Raw genomic sequence first — 17272 nt, 5'->3', positions numbered from 1 at the left:
AGTCAAACTAAATCCAATAGAACATCTCTGGGATATTATGTTTCAGTCCATCCAACGCCACCAGGTTGCACCTCGGACTGTCCAGGAGCTCAGTGATGCCCTGGTCCAGATCTGTGAGGAGATCCCCCAGGACACCGTCCATCAGGCATGCTTGCAAGCACATAGGGGCCATGCAAACTACTGAGTACGATATTGAGATAATCGACTAGCCTTTCGCATCATTTTTTCACTTTGAATTCAGCCCTCTGTAGGTTGATAATTTTCATTTCCATCAAATGATGTGGCATCCTTTCATTCCTAACACATTACCCAGTCCATATCAGTATAGATATCCAGAATGATTTTTTTTCCCCATTGAGATCTGATGTGTTTCAAAGTGTTCCTTTAATTTTTTGAGCAATTTATACACTAAGAGTCCTGTCAAACTAAATATGGAAAAATATTCAAGTGCTTCGAGGGCAGTACAGGTCAGCTAATGTAGTGACGTAAGGAAAGGACTAAGGTCATTATAAAAATAATAAAAAAAAAAAAACAAAGTCTGTGCCTGATCATATGACAACCATACATCAGCATTATCAAAGGTTGTCTTTTTCTTTATGTACACTCCCACGCGGGACATGGTATTTTCAAATTTATACTTTAGTCACTTTCTGAAGCATTTTTAAGATGATTTGTTTCTGGCGGTCAAAATCTCTGTTCAGTGTGGAAGGAGGGATGAAACAAAAAAAAATCCAAGCTTAAATGTAAACCAGAAGTGTTGAATACCTTGTTTGACCATTATCTTTCAAAGGAGTGCATTGACAGCAGTCTATTACATTAGCTATTTTCACACTATGTTACTGTCTTTGCTGTCTTACCAGAGGTAGTCTTTGTGGTCGAAGTAGAGACAAGTTCAGAAAGGTTCACTACACCTCCAGAGGAGAAAATGAACTGAGGAGAAGAAATGGTAACGGGATTGCTGACAGAATTAGACTGGTCTGGGTTCATGTTGACTTGATTCTGCATCCCTTCCTAAATAAAAGAAGGCAGATTCACACCAATGACTTTAAACAGTATACAAGAGAAAGAACACATGTAAATTTATAAAACCATACAGATAAAAAAAAGCAAAAAAAAATGTTGATGCTGGCTCAAATTATAATGTACATAAATGACACAGTGCTTGAAACATTTGCAGAATGACTAAACATTACATAATACCTATTTTAAAATTAAAACGCAAGTACCAACCTGCAGTAATAACATAATTTCTGTGTTGCGTTTGTCCACTGCAATGTCAAAAGCAGTTTTATCAAATTTACTCCGTGCATGAACATCAGCACCATATTTCACCAACAACTCTACTACATCTCGGTGGCCATGTTCTGCTGCCCAATGAAGAGCTGTCATTTTCAACATATCTTTGGCATTAATATCTGCACCACTCTGTCGAATAAAGCAAAAATGTTTTTAATGGTCTTATTTCTAAAAAGTTCAGATTCATATAATGCATTAAGTGTGTTTTGAAACTGAGAAATGGCATTTTAAAGGAATTGTGGCAAATTATATAATGACAGCCAAGAATCAACAATGAATAAAATAAAATGTTTTCACTCTACGAAATGTAAAGCTCTTCTTTTAAGTTTATTGGGTTTTCTGACTAGGAGAGGTTAGAATAACCATGCTGCTCTTTCCAGTGAACTCTATAGCACACAATATTAGATTAGACACCTTCCTTTTTATCATCGCAGATCAGTTTAAATACCTAGGGGTAAACATCACAAGTAAACATACAGCTCTTTATCAACAAAATTTTGCTGTCTGCTTGGAAAAACTTAAACAAGACTTACATAGATTGTCTACCCTTCATCTCACTTTATCTGGAACAATTAACATTGTCAAGATGACTATCCTTCCTAAGCTTCTTTTTCTATTTCAAAGCATTCTCATACACATTAACATATCATTTTTTAAGATGTTAGATTCAATCATAACCTCATTTATGATTTATGGATATATTCAAAATATCCATGCATCCAAAGGGCAACTCAACAAAGAACTAAGGCAGAAGGCTCTACCTAACCTTCAATTTTATTACTGGGTGGCAAATATACATGCTATAAAAACCTGGACATTGATACAAATACAGTAGATAAACACACAAAGGCTTGGTCCACAATAGAAATAAAATCCTACAGTACTTCTTTATATTCCTTGCTTTGTACCCCAGTAAATACTAATAATCGTCAATATACTAACAACCCAATTATGCTTCACTCATTCAGAATATGGAACCAATGTACGAAGTACTTCAAGATACAGAAACTTTCTCTGCACAATAACCACATTTTTGCACCCTCTCAAACGTATGCAGTTTTTACTGTTTGGAAAACATACAGGATTCAATCGCTTAGAGATTTGTACATATATAACGTCTTTGCATCCTACGAACAATTACACTCCACATTTAACTTTACATCAACACAATTCTTCCACAACCTCCAAATCAGAAACTTTGCTAAACAAAATCTGCCCAATTTCTCTCACCGCCCACCTACTTGAGGATTCAGAAAGCATTTCTATAATATATAAAAACATTTTAAAGTTCTTTCCTTTCAAAGATCCCAGAGTACAGTAGGAAAAGGATCTCTTGCTCAATACTTCAGAAAAGGGAAGGCAACCATGCACAGTATTCACTCCAGCTCCATATGTGCAAAGCATACAAATATTCAAACTTAGAATAACCATGCTGATCTACAGTAGTTTAAAGCACAGTTAATTATTGTTCAATTTGACACACTTGTAACTCATACAAAAGAGGCATCATAATGATTTTAACAGGACACCAACAAAACTGGAACTGATGCATACTTTTACTTTTTTGGTTAAAATACTAATAGGCAGGTAAGTGTTACTGGTATGAGTGGTCAGTTTATAAAAAAAAACAATTATACAAATGTGATACTGCAATTACTATAAACAGAGTGCAGCCTGATATAATGGTACTATCTATCCAAATACCAGAGCAAGCGTTCACAAGCCATTTAATTCTTACACATACCCAAACTTACATTAGGGCAATTTAGCATTTCTAATTTACCTAGTACACACAATTTAGGGATGCAGAAGGAAACTGCAGTATGTATCTAAAAACAATACTAAGGGCTACAGAGGGAGCGGGAGGGAGAGAGAAGTTTATTTATCCAATGGGAGAGGTTTGTCTTTCAATAATATATAAATAAACAAAAACTCCCACATTATGGACTGAACACACAACAGAATGGCTAAAAGCAAGAAAAAAAAAAAAAAAAAAAACATCTGTCACAATCACAGTGTGACATTATGGAGGCATATTGCTGCTGGTATAAAGGCACCTCAATAGTGTTTCTCAGTAGTGATTCATTGGCTGAAAGTCGTCAGTGTTAGTGTGTCATAGAGAGGATTTGCAGCATTGTTTTTAAATGGTATTCATTATTGATTTAATTCTTTGCTGCTACCTACAGGGGGACAGGAGTGCATCCAATAACATAGTTTGCCCTTTTAATTAGCTTGTTGATTCGGTGGGCCTCTCAGGAAGCAATGTTACATGCCCAGCACATTACAGAGTACAAAACTGCACTGGCCATCACAGAGTTATAGATGTGAAAGATGTTACTTTCCACATTAAAGGAATGCAATCTCCTACGGAAAAAGAGCCTGCTCTCCTCTTTCCTGTATTATTCCCCTGTGTTCAGAGATCAATCCAATCTGTCATTAATGTGTACCCCCAAGTACTTATAGCAGTGAACCACCTCTACATCCACTCCTTGCATATTGACCAGTCATAGAGGCTTATTGGTGCAGCAAAAATCAATAATTGTTTTCTAATCAATTTGTTTTGCTGATATTAAGATGCAAACAATTCTCTTTGCACCAAGAAACAAAGTTATTCATCTAACTCCTACATTCAGTCCCATCCACTTTATCAATACACCCGGTTAAGTGTAGAATCATCTAAGAAGTTCTGCAAGTGACATGATCTGGTGTTACATTAATAGTCTGAGAATGCACACTTCTATCTATCTTCACACAATGTCTGCTTGGGACATAAACAATACCCAGATGTCTGGAGCTATGCACTAGGAATAAGGACCACCGTGTCACCCAGGAGTGCTAATTTCACTATACTTATATAAAATTTGTATTCCTTATTTAAAAAAGAATATTCAAATTTCTCATTAATTAAAAATTCCAAAAAGGTGAAAGGTGAAGTATAATGTATAGAGGTATGCCAAGTTGTGTGGTAGTGGCAAAACAGTTGAGGGTAAAGCTGACAACTGGTAAACTTAACTTAGATTTGAAAATATACAAATATTAAACTGGCATCCTTTATTTGAAAACAACCACCTGCAACCACCCAAGTAATTGTACGTCTCAATTTTTTTTCACTTTATCTGAATTAAGGTTTGTACAAACGTTAATTTTAGATAAAGTATCTGGGTAAGAGATATGTACTAGAAAAAACAAATCTGGAAGTGACTTCTAATACTTTTGTCTTCTGTTCTTAATAGGACATATAAAGAACAAACAAATCTGTTTAAAATTGAATTATAATTTACAATAAACATTAATTGTGAAAATGTTATTGTTTGAACTGGACAGTACATCCAGATTTAGTTATCAACAAAACATCTCTAATAGTACATTATACAAAAAATATAAGCAAAATAAAACATATAAAATGAGTAATACGAGTATACAAAGAAAAGTCATAAACCTACCCTTACTAGCAACTCTACAATGACTGTATGGCCTTCTGCTGAAGCCATGTGAAGAGGGGTTCTATCAACTTTAGTTCGGGCATCCCTACTGACACCTGCTCTAAGAAGAACTTCTGCCGTGGAGAAATGGCCATATTGAGCTGCAAGATGAAGAGGCGATGTTCCCAGCTGAAAAAGGTTCCGGGAACAAACAAACAAAAAAAAAAAAAAAAAAGAGAGAACATTTTCCACATGGACAGTGAACAAGTTATTAGTGAAGCACAACCCTTGTTTTTCTATAACTAGATTTATTTAAAAGTAAACTTTATTTCATGTATTATAAATACCATTTTCAAACTTAATTCAATTGAATATATATAGCTGTATGGCAAAACGCAATTGTGGAACATTAAACAACCTATCAAGGAATCAGTAATGCTCACAAGATCCTTATTTGATTTGGTTTTAAGAAAATGCTTAATTATCTTTTTAAATATTCTTTTTTTTATTTTACATTGTTTGGTGTCAACTACATGTCAGATACCTGGAACCTCTAGACAGTCAAGCTGAAACATAAAACTCTGGATCAAAATGTACCATCAGAAATTATTCCGGAAAGGAACACAAAAAAAAAAACCTAAAACTAGTTTGCATCTCAAGGTTATAATGTTGTATTTTTTTTAGTATGAGTTATGAAAAATAATGGCCTCCCATCCACTTAATAGTTAAGGACTATCCAACTGATGGATTCTACTTTCAAATTCAATTGCATTACATTTCATGTCTCGTACTGAACTGCTGAAGGAACAGAGTGAGTATTTAAACATAAAAGCCACTGTTTACTACTAAAAAGTGACCCAATAATTTTACTCCTGGCACAAAAAGAATGAAAATAAGAAAATAGGTCCAGGTTACACTTTAACAAATTTCCTAACATTCAGTGCCCTCCATAAGGTTTGGGACAAAGACACATTTACAGCCTCTGCTCCACAGTTTAAAATTACAAATCAAACAATTCAAATGCGATTAAAGTGTACATGCAGACTTTAATTTAGGGGAAATTTTGGTCACACCATGTAGACATTACAGCAGTTTTTCTATATTATTTGATATGTGGAGCAGTGGGGTAAATCAAGAAAAAAATATCTTCGTCCCAAACATTATGGAGGGCACGGTATTAAATTTAGAACTGAAGTTACAATTTGCTGGCTTAAAACTAAACCTTTATATTGTAGCAATTGAGCAACTACATTTTAAATCACCTTTCACAACTATGACACAACTTGTTTGCTGTTCCTGCTGAAACAAAAAAAATAATTTTTTTGAAACAGCCAACATATTTGAAGAAACTACACATAAAGTAGACTGTTCTAGACCAGTCTATTATCCAATATAGGGTCATAGAGAGCCAGTGTTTATCCAGCAGCATAAGATGTATGTAGCTGCATTAGAGTTTAATTTTATGTACTGCTTTAATATTTAATACTTTGATTGTGTATTGCCTGACATGGTCACAATGATACAGTGATACTAATAGAAGAAGGAGGGATAATATATTTAAGTGTTTTGTAAATTATTACAATTTAACAGCAGGTTTATTACTCCCATTTCCACTTCCAAGATCATATCAGATGTTTATGTTAGCAGTAATAAATTCAAGTTTTATGTATGTAACCTAGAAGGTTGTCTTTGAAAGTAAAAATGGAACAAATAAGTGGACTGAGAGAGTATTTCTGCATTTTTATTTGTTGGCCACATTTTTATGTCTCCACATAACACATGTGCCTGTGGATAAACAGTGTAGGAAAGAAAATTTTGATTTATTATTAATATTACTACTTATTTGGCCGACAACTCTATCCAAGGCAATTTACAACATTTGAGAGCAACAATTACATGCATGCCTATTGTTTTTCTAATTAAAGCATAGGTAGGTGAAGTGACTTGGTCATGGTCAGATGCGTCTCAATAGTTGGATTTGAGATGGGAAGTCCAAAACCTCAACCACTATACTAAACTTAAACATTAATTGGTAAACATTATCATGTTAACAGTATTTTTATTGCCAGTCCCATTCCACTACAAAAATATAAATAATTTAAGTGGTTTTCCAAGTGCATAGTACATCAAAGTGGAAAGAATCTAAGAAAATTTTTCATCAATCTCCTTAGGGAAGGGAATTATCAAAAATCACATTATCTGAAGTGGTTACATTTAACAATGTAGATGTTTTAGTGTACCTCCTGGATTTACAAGTAATACTGAAAATAGTGTAACTCTGAAAACCCACCATAAAACTAAGAAAACTGATTAATGATTAAGAATACAATAAAGCTGTAATAAAATATTGTAAATGCAATTTTCACAATTTTATGTTGAGGAGTTTCTTAGCATTTTTTATTGCCGAAACTAAGCAAATGGCAAAGCACAAATAACCACTATTACACTCACACTTTTATGTGAAAACAATTACCTTAGCTCTAATAGCAATTATCTCTACTAATTTAACTTACTTTTTTATCAATACCTACCCAGTCTGTTGTAAAAGGTGCACCATTTGCCATTAATGTCCTTACATCGTCATCTTGACCTTTCCGAGCTGCTTCCAACAACCGTTTTCCCAGATCCACTAATGACATCTATAAATCAAATTTTAAAAAAAATCATCACTTCTTATCGCATATGCATTTATATTTTCACTATTGTGGTTGATGTACATAACATTATATTTCTTATATCAAATTAACATTATAAAAATGAGTTCCAAAAGTAATTAATATGTTTAGAATTCACCATTCAAAAATGAAACCTCTGTACAAACAACTTCTCAAAAGGCAATTTGATTATAATATGTAACATAAATAGATGAATGAATTCATTTTCTGAATGGACTTATGATAATCTATAGTTTATTCCTGCAACTTGTGGTGCAACTATGTAATACAGTACATAACAATCTACATTATACACACTTGCCCAAATCTTGCAAATTTAGATAGAGTAGTTAAGCTACCATTGATATCGTTAGGCATGGTAAGGAAACCAAAGCAACTAAAAAAATTGAAGCAATCCCAGGAAGAATTTGTAAAGTCTACACAGGCTGAGAAGCAAGTAACTGTAACTTCCTATTAACAAATAATGAATTTTAATTGGTGCTTGCATAAGGCCATCTAAATGTTCCATCTGTGGATGTAAAGCAAGTTCTTGTGATGCATAAGACTGAGCAAGACTAATTTTAAACACTAGATGATGACTGTTATTTGCATAAGGCCCTTTAAATGGTCCATCCCTAAATAAACTACAGTAAGTTCTTGTGATGTGCGAGATTGATCAAAACAGTGTTTTACTACTAGATCAGTGTTTCTTAAACTGTTTGGGACTGCAGAACCTTACACAATAAAGCCTGATCCACAGAACTCCTATGAAAATTTATGAATTAAATAGTGATATATCAGTATTGATTTGTTTAACCTATCGAACAAATATTCTTTATTTGTTGATAGGTCATTCTTTACTTGTTCACTGAAATTAAATGGATCTATAATCCACAAAAACACCTTTTCTTCAGTCCTGACTTTCCACAAAATAGTCAACAAATTTAAGCAACAAGATTTTGTAAAATGACTGACGAAATAAGTTTTAGTTGATTAAACATGTATCTTCTGCATCTGTCTTTTCTGCCTCATCCATTTAGTCAGTTAAGATTTGAAGTTATCCTAGAATTTTTAATTCTTAGAATGCCTAAAGAAATAAATTAAACTTTGGTTTCAACTTTATTAGAACTCTCAAATATTCTTTTATACGATTCCTGATATGATTAGATCATTTTTTCTTCAAAAGCCAAAGTTGGATGGGTAACCCAAAGAACTGGTCAACAGCATAGGAGTTGAGTGTACTGCTAGATATCACATGCCTACAGTCTTGTGCTGCAGTTGATCAAGTACCCATTTCTGACATTTATTCCACAACCATGTGCTTGACTTTAGCATTTTTTCCACAATCCCAAAAAAAAGCATGTTGGATCATATCTAACATCAAGAATATGCTGATCATGTTTTTCGTCATTAAAGGACTTGTAAGGAAAGAGTTTCCACATGAAAAGACTGGTTTGTTAATAAGCAACATTAGACTAAACCGCTGAGGCGTCTGCAGGAAAGCATCTGGAAGAAAAAAAATGTCTTGGGAAGTGGAGCAAACAGAACTGCACCATGACAGCATACATGTACACACCTCATTGTGAGTTTTTGCTGCACAAATGTGGTTATTCCATACTTCCTGTATTCTCCAGATATCACTTCCTGTGACTTCTTCTTGATCCCAAATTTAAAACTGAGGCTGAGGGGATTTGAAATTTGCAGCCATGTAAGAAATCCAGGAAAAAATAATCCAAGGACACTCAAAACACGGTAACAAAAGATGAGTATATGAAATACTTTCAGGAATGGAAGCAGCACTGGCACAACTGTATTGCATCTCATGGGGAATTTTAACCATGATTTGCTGTCAGTTGCATGATCTTTTTCTTTTTTTTTTTTAATAATTCCAGTAATTTCTGAGTCCCCCATCATATGTTTACAAGGTACCATGTCTCTGAAGAACTGCATGAGGTCACAGTTTTTGTTTGATAGGAATAGAATTACTTCTTCTCAGATAATCACAATGATTTGACCTTGGGAAAACCAGAGAGCATTCACAGGTAATAACACTAAAAAAATCTCATTTGAATTGTTTACTCAAACTGGCAAAACATAAATAAAAAAAGAACATAGTAATATTAATATTTTTTGCTTAGTTAATGTACACAACTAGATAAAAGGTGACAAATACAACACTGCATATGCATCAAACAACAGAGATGTTTAGTAACTACTCTGACAGACAGTGGAACCTGTGCTTCCTGGTGTGGGTGAATGGCTCATGGAACTGCTATAAGGCTTCACAGAACCCTAGGGTACCTAGTACACAGTTTAAGAAACACTGCGCTAGATGACTGTGATGACACTTAAACATAAAACAGTATGCATTATTTATTATGAAAAAATCAAGTGAGATTAAGATTGTACGATATACAGTACAGGCCAAAAGTTTGGACACACCTCGTCATTCAATGTGTTTTCTTTATTTTAATGACCATTTACATTGGTAGATTCTCACTGAAGGCATCAAAACTATGAATGAACACATGTGGAGTTATGTACTTAACAAAAAAAGGTGAAATAACTGAAAACATGTTTTATATTCTAGTTTCTTCAAAATAGCCACCCTTTGCTCTGATTACTGCTTTGCACACTCTTGGCATTCTCTCGATGAGCTTCAACAGGTAGTCACCTGAAATGGTTTAATTCAGTTATTTCATCTTTTTTTGTTAAGTACATAACTCCACATGTGTTCATTCATAGTTTTGATGCCTTCAGTGAGAATCTACCAATGTAAATGGACATGAAAATAAAGAAAACACATTGAATGAGGAGGTGTGTCCAAACTTTTGGCCTGTACTGTATATTATTTTTTTAAGTTCTATCATATTCTTAAATGGCCTTTTCAGAAAAGGTAAATTAAGCTTTCCCTCATATGTTTCAATTTTTAGCTACATAGCAATATAATCTCAACCAGTTATGCAGCAATTGATATGGCACATTCGTATTATACACGATCAAGTAAGGATATTAACTTTATTTCACCATTTTCTCTCCATAAATATTTCGAAACTTTATTCTATTAGTTTGTATTTAGTAACATGCTTCACATCCAGAGGAGGAGACCATTCTTGTTCCATGATGAAGTTTAGTTTTAACCATGTTTACTTGTTACAAAACTAAACTAATGCAATGGTGATAAGTATTTTATCAGAAGTACATTTTTTCAGACTAATATCAAAGACTGGATTTCAAGACCAGGTTTTAAATTTAAATATATTGACATGTATTTTCCAGTTGTGTTTTCAGTGTGGCTCAGGATATTAAAGATAATTTTTCAGTACCTTTAACTAAATTAAAAAAAAACAAACAGAAGTTGGCCTCTGTTAAGCATACTCTTGCTTTCCAAAACAGTTACTTTCAGATATGCAGTATCCTCAAAATGATATATAGAAACAAACAAAATACAACTGGTTATGATCTGTTAATAGCATTTTCCCCTCTAAGCAATTCAGATACAGTCCAAATGACTCTGGAACTCAAAACAACCTTTAAAAGACAAATGAACTGTGGTATGACATTATTCACTTCTCACATGCAGATTTTTCCATGCGTTTTCAATCCATCCACCCCTCCAACAACTTTCTCCTCCAACTGGGTTGATAGTTTCGTATATGAATGTGATCAGCTTAAGTAACTTCCCTAGTCACCTTGTTGTGCTGGTATATTAACTTTACATATGTGGCAGTATTAAAATGTCTTTAACATTTTGACAAAACAACCGCGCATAAAACACTAGTCTTAATAGTGTTTAATAAACACTAGTCTAATTTGCTTTTATTTATGAGTCAGCAGCATTTGAAAAACGTTTAAATTAACTTATTCTAGAATTAGACTATTCCAGCGTATATATTGTTAAATGCAAAACATAAGGATTTTTTTCTTTTGGCAAAACCAAATTTGTTAGATTAGTTAAAGGAGAAGTTCACCCTTTATGTTTATGCTACCACTCACTACACATTGAAATCTACACAATTACAAAATCATTCTTACATACCTTTACATAAATATACTTCACTCCATTCCATGTCTGCAACAGTCCCACTATATTGAGTGTTGGCACGATCTTATCACATAAACTTTGATATTAGTTCAATATTTAATTAGCTGTTTTCTGTTGCTTATATTTTGAAATGTAGGAAGTAACAATATATCAATGTGTGACTTGCCAGGTGGGCATGTTACCTGGAAGTGAAAAAAAAATTAGCGCAAAAAAATAAAACCTAGAGTTAAAATGTTGTCGCAAGGAAAGTTAAATAAAGGTATATTATAATTGCACTGGCTAGGAATTCTTGCAATGATGGAAAATACAAAATTATTTAAAACTCAAGTAATACATATAAAAAGAGTACTGGTTATTGGCAAAAGACTAGGCTAATATTAAAATTGGTTTTTCCATCAACACCAGTATATCTACTTTATAGCAGTTTATGTACCCATCAATAACCAGACTTGAGTGTGAAGGGACTATAGTTCCAAGAAAAATCACTACCAGCTATGTGAAAAACAGTACCACTTTTCTGGACAATTCATGTTGTATTCCTGAAAACACACCTCAATAGTACTTTCATTAATTACTGCTTTTGTCAAAAAGTATTAGAACAGTAAAAATTTCCATGTTATTAATTAACAGAACTGGTGGTGTATCTATGGATGGTTCATGCCTTGCCACAAATGCCAGTAGGTTAAAATAAATGGGCTAGGAAATTAAATGAATGAACACACCATCGAAACATACTCAAGAATCAAGCTACATATTCAGGAATCAAACTACGATTATCTGTTTAAGATAATGTTTAATATATATATATATTGTTCAAAGCAGTATACCATTTAGATTTATTTCAATAAAGTGGTTTGCATTTTGTTTTACTTAGAAAATGTACTTAGTATAGATAACTGTATCATTTAAAGAAATCAGAACTCCTAAAACTTTGTAATGTCATCAATTGTAATGCTTTATTCAGTGGACAATGTCTTTATTTATCTTTACTCCTTGTTTATTTAATTGGTTTGCCTTGGACATCATTGAGCAGACTCAGAAAGTTCACATCAGTGTACAATTACCTTTTGTACCAAATTCAGAATATGCATTGCTCTAGCTTTTTTTTTTTAAAACTCTGTAAGAAGTTGAGCCTTTCAAAAGATCATAAATGGTCTTCTTTAAAAGCAAACGTTATCAAAGCACAGAGATAAAATAGTTAATATTATAAATAATACTAGTATTATATGTTGAGTACAGTACAATTTGTCCTTGCAAGTTGCCACTCCAGAGCTATGATAAACAAGAGTGTAATTAAATGAACAGTATGCTTGAGTGAGGGAGAGGAACTGGCCAAAATGGTGACTTCATACTAACTTGAAATAGTTCAAGTTAATAGAAGGACAGGCACAGTAGACCTCTATAGTGAAAACATAAGTCAGCCCTTTTAAAAGTCCAAATGGGGTCATACATTCTTAACTGTGAATGGGTGGTTTATTATTTGTAAAAATGTTTAAAACATTAGAAACCAGCTCATTTTTATTAACATTAACAGTTTACAATTGAATAATCTTGTCAATAATGAAATTAATTGAAATTTGATGAAAGAATGATTGAAAATGACAAAGCAATCAACCTCAAAATGCAAAAAATATATATTTTATATATTTCCCTACCACAGTAAACAAAACCTTTAGATGCATTATGTTTACACAGTAACCATAAAATTATTCACAATTTTTTAATATATATAATTGGGTTAAATTACTAGGTCTGTCATTATTTCTGTGATCTGGTGCTTCGGACACTACATCTTCTTATCAGTGGGTTCTACACTATGTGACAAATAGGGCACTTTAAAATTAAACTTTACAAAACTGATAAAATGTTTATCATTTAAAAGTAAGTAAATAATTCCTTTAAATAAAAGAGACAAAAAGTGTTTCTAGTTTCTTTTCATAGCAAAAGTACAGTTTCAATTAAACAAACACTAATGTTGACATTTAGATTTTCACCAAAAACTCAAAAGCAATAAATGGAATTCTGCAATTGTTTTCTTACAATTTTATTTGGTTAATAAAGAACTCATATATAATACAGTAATGGCAAACAAGTTTAAAAGTAAGCAATTTAAGAAAAAAAAAACTCAATATAATTTCACTATATTCACCAAACAAAATTATAACGATACATACAGTAATAATGGTAAATAACTGCATTATCGCATAATGTTTACCAAGCCACCTTTTAGTTTTATCACCTGTAAGTAGCTTTGGAATTCTTAACTCGCGCATATTGTCTTAGTAACAGATAAAAAGATCGGGATAACAAAATAGACTTTTAAGAAAATCTTATTTCCTGTATTAACAGGGTTTTTAATCAGCGGTTAAACTGTTGGAATTGTCACTCTAAAGGTTTTAAAACTAACTTATTGTCCCAAATCTGGTATAAAAAATATTTTGTATTATTATTACTACTCAAATGTATTATTAAAACTACTTCTGGACGTTACTTGAAGCCTGTATTAATGAATGCTGGAATTGATAAAATCCAGGGCATTGCCTAGTAAGGGGTAACAAAAAGGTGAACAGAATGAGATTCTGATTTATCTTTGGTCTTCTTTTTTTTTTGGAAAGCATACATAATATGCCTGCATGTATTTATGCATGAGAAATAACCCGCCTTGAAGCAGAATCTCTCTCTCAGTGAAGCATGGCACAAGCAGCCATCTTTGTACAACTTATTTAAAACACACATATACTATACATGCAAAAAGTGGGCAAACAAAGATCCAACAGCAATCGATACCTTAATAACTCCTTTAAAACTCAAAGATGACAGGAAATGGCCTTTATTATTTAGCCTATGTTCCGGAGGAAGTCGGATCTGAATTTTCAATTTAAACAGTAAGAAAAAAACTACTTCCACATCCGGTGCGGAATAATTATCTGCTAAGCCAAAAAGCCAATACACTGCGCCAAGTCCGACTTTTTAATAACATGGATCAGCCTTTCGTCCCAAAGGTAGAAGTTACAGAACTCGAATCACACAAAAATGGAAGTCGCGAACGTATGGCAGCTCGGAAGAAATAACTTTGCACGAATAAGTGAAATTTCGGAAAGGTGAAACTTTTGTCTTTGTTTCCAAGACGATTGTCAAGAAAGTTCAAGGCGTAAAGGGTTAAGCTGTCTTCCTATAAATAAATAAAAAACTCGCGTGTTAATGTTTTCTTTGTTTATAAGAACTGTCTATAACTGAACAATTCCAAACATGAACCTAAACTAATTTCCACAGTATACTTTTAAGTACTTAACCGTTTCTTCACCGCGTACAAAGTTGTACTTACCGTGCCGTGATGGAAGAAAACGCGTTCAGCTTGAAAACAGACCGTGGTAGTAATCCAGCTTTTCCAGGGTACTTCGTTTTTCTCTTTTCTGTGTTTCTGTTTGTTTTACTGTTATTATTTATTTATTATTCTATTACAGCAGAAGCCCAAAGATGGCGCCGACACGACACCGGAAGTGGATAGTGAGACGAAGCCTCACGCTGTATGGCGGAGGGATACGAATAAATGGACAAATACAATCAGATCGCGTTCTCTTTGTTTTCAGTTCTGTCACGGTGATGTGAAGTCATGAGAATGTGTGTTTTTTGTAGTCGCTATTATAAACTGCGGACAATTGTGGGAATTCTATCGATATTTAAACGGAAAGCGCTATGCGATCATTGCGTATTTTTATTTAATGAAAGCAGTGTGCGGTCCCGATGACGCGCAGCGATCTGGCCGAGTCTGAGGATAGAAGTTCCGGTGCGATGAAGGGGACGATTTGGCGGCAAATAGTCAAATGTCATTAGTAAGTCGACAAGACTGTATGGCAGGTTTATCAGTGGGGACAAGTCTTTGTCAGCTTAATAATACAAATTTGTAACTGTCTTTCCCCTGAACGGGCATTGGCGCAAAGCAGATTATAATGTATTGGACCAGGTGTTCAAATTATTAACGTATACATTAATGTAAAATTAAGATACGTAATTTTAACTGTTAAGTATACAACACATATGTTGCGTTAACCGATTACGATGTAACATTGTTTTTTGTGTTTTTAATCTAACTGAGTCCTTTGCTGACTCACTTGATCTGGTGCAGTGTATTGGTATCCGTGCCTTTTGCAACCAGAAATTTGAGCATTTTCATGCATGCCATGACCTTGAGTTCACGGGAATCCCCCACATTTTGGGGGGAATATATGGGCCATGGTGGGAATTATAGGGGCACAAACACGTAACATGGCAGGGATACCTCTAAAAGTATGATTTTTTTCATGTGAATTACATTTCTGTGGAAAAAGGATTTCATACCTTTCCTCTCCCCCAAAATGATTGATGATAGTAGTTTAGTCAGTAATGACCAACATACTGAACCTGGCAACAGCCACCTGTCACTGTTCTGTCCACTCATCTCAAAGCGCATGTACAGTTGGTTAGAGGATAGAGTACTTTTTTTATGGAAGTGTATTTGTGCTAATGCAATTCAGCTTGTTAAGTACATTGCAAAGCATATGCATGTGGTGTGTTTAATTTTGGTATGGATTTATTGTCGTAATTAAAAACATGTCAATAAAATGATCGATTGATTTTTCACTGTGGCAAACAATTTACATGTCAGCTTAAAATGCAAAAGCTTATTGTATTTTATTTAATGCCCATAGATCTCGTGCGGTAATAAAGCAAAACATTTCACTAAGGAGTTGTTCCAAGGTTATTGCATTTCAATTCAAGACCACACACTTCTTCTTTCGGCTGCTCCCATTAGGGGTTGCCACAGTGGATCATCTTCTATATCTTTGTCCTCTGCATCTTGTTCTGTTACACCCATCACCTGCATGTCCTCTCTCACCACATCTATAAACCTCCTCATGGGCCTTCCTTTTTTCCTCTTGCCTTGCAGCTTTATCTTTAGCATCCTTTTCCAAATATACTCAGCATCTCTCCTCTGTACATGTCCAAACCAATGCAATCTCGCCTCTCTGACGTTGTCTCCCAATCTGAGCTAACCCTATAATGTACTCATTTCTAATCCTGACCATCCTCGTCACACCCAATTCAAATCTTAGCATCCTTAACTCTGAAATCTCCACTAGTCATGCCAAAACTAGATGTAATCATATGACCAATCAACAGCAACAGGTAGGGTAAGACATTCCACTTCTAACCATTTCTATGTTCTGGTGGTAAGCATAAATTTCCTCAATGTGGAATTATTAATCAAAATGGTGAGAAGTTTGTTTTAGGTGTTGCTGAAAAAGCTTACTCTTAAATTATAGATGAATGTGTTGCTTTCAATTGAAATGCAGTACACTCAGAGCAGCTGCAAAGTGAAATAAAATACAATTTCTTTGCTTTTAGTTATGACATGCAATCCATGGATGATACAATTTTGTATTGCATTTTAAGCTGACTTAAATTGTGTGCTGTAGAGAACAGCTATTGATGATTTGTGTAATGTTTTTAATTATAATACGATAAAACTGCAAAAATTACATGTATCACATGAATTAAATTGCAGTGTACTTAACACAGTGGATTGAATTCAATTTTGATACAAATAATCTTCCATAGCTTTGGGATTAATGGCCATCTAACAATAGCTTTCTCGTCCTGCCCCATTCTGTACGTTTTCATTGTTCTGTCTTTATTAATCACATTCACAATTCCTGCTAAGCATGAAAGCAAATCTAGGGCTTAGAGAGTTCGTGAAATTATCTTAGCTTCAAAATATTAGAATTGAATCTTTTGACTATATTTCAGTATGACAATTTCCATTTGAAATGACAACTCCCAAAGCATCAAGCTAGAGAGGTTCAGCAGTAAATACA

General features: G+C 33.8%; 1 protein-coding gene and 1 long non-coding RNA gene across 7 annotated transcripts in view; one reads left to right on the top strand and one right to left on the bottom strand.

Annotated features, from left to right (window-relative positions):
• gabpb2b (GA binding protein transcription factor subunit beta 2b) overlaps positions 1-14906 on the bottom strand; it is a 49421-nt gene extending 34515 nt beyond the window's left edge. Inside the window, exons 1-6 of one of the 6 annotated variants that reach the window (XM_039750522.1) lie at positions 14743-14905; positions 11412-11599; positions 7250-7357; positions 4740-4907; positions 1231-1425; positions 858-1011 (exon numbers count right to left, since the gene is read on the bottom strand). In XM_039750522.1, coding sequence (XP_039606456.1) covers positions 858-1011; positions 1231-1425; positions 4740-4907; positions 7250-7357 — 625 coding nt within the window. In that variant the 5' untranslated portion in view covers positions 11412-11599; positions 14743-14905. Of the gene's footprint in view, positions 1-857; positions 1012-1230; positions 1426-4739; positions 4908-7249; positions 7358-11411; positions 11600-14204; positions 14303-14742 lie in introns of those variants that run through there. The other 5 variants (XM_039750514.1, XM_039750541.1, XM_039750531.1 and 2 more) reach the window with 5 other exon arrangements.
• LOC120527304 lies at positions 14318-14984 on the top strand. Its single transcript, XR_005633315.1, has 2 exons — positions 14318-14518; positions 14882-14984. It is a non-coding gene; the product is annotated as an uncharacterized LOC120527304 (long non-coding RNA).
• The last annotated feature ends 2288 nt before the right edge of the window (positions 14985-17272 follow it).

The sequence above is a fragment of the Polypterus senegalus genome, chromosome 1 (genome assembly GCF_016835505.1).
Source record: "Polypterus senegalus isolate Bchr_013 chromosome 1, ASM1683550v1, whole genome shotgun sequence".
Taxonomy (NCBI): domain Eukaryota; kingdom Metazoa; phylum Chordata; class Cladistia; order Polypteriformes; family Polypteridae; genus Polypterus; species Polypterus senegalus.
Note: the sequence above shows the minus strand (reverse complement) of the source record. Positions and strands in the feature narration are given on the sequence as shown.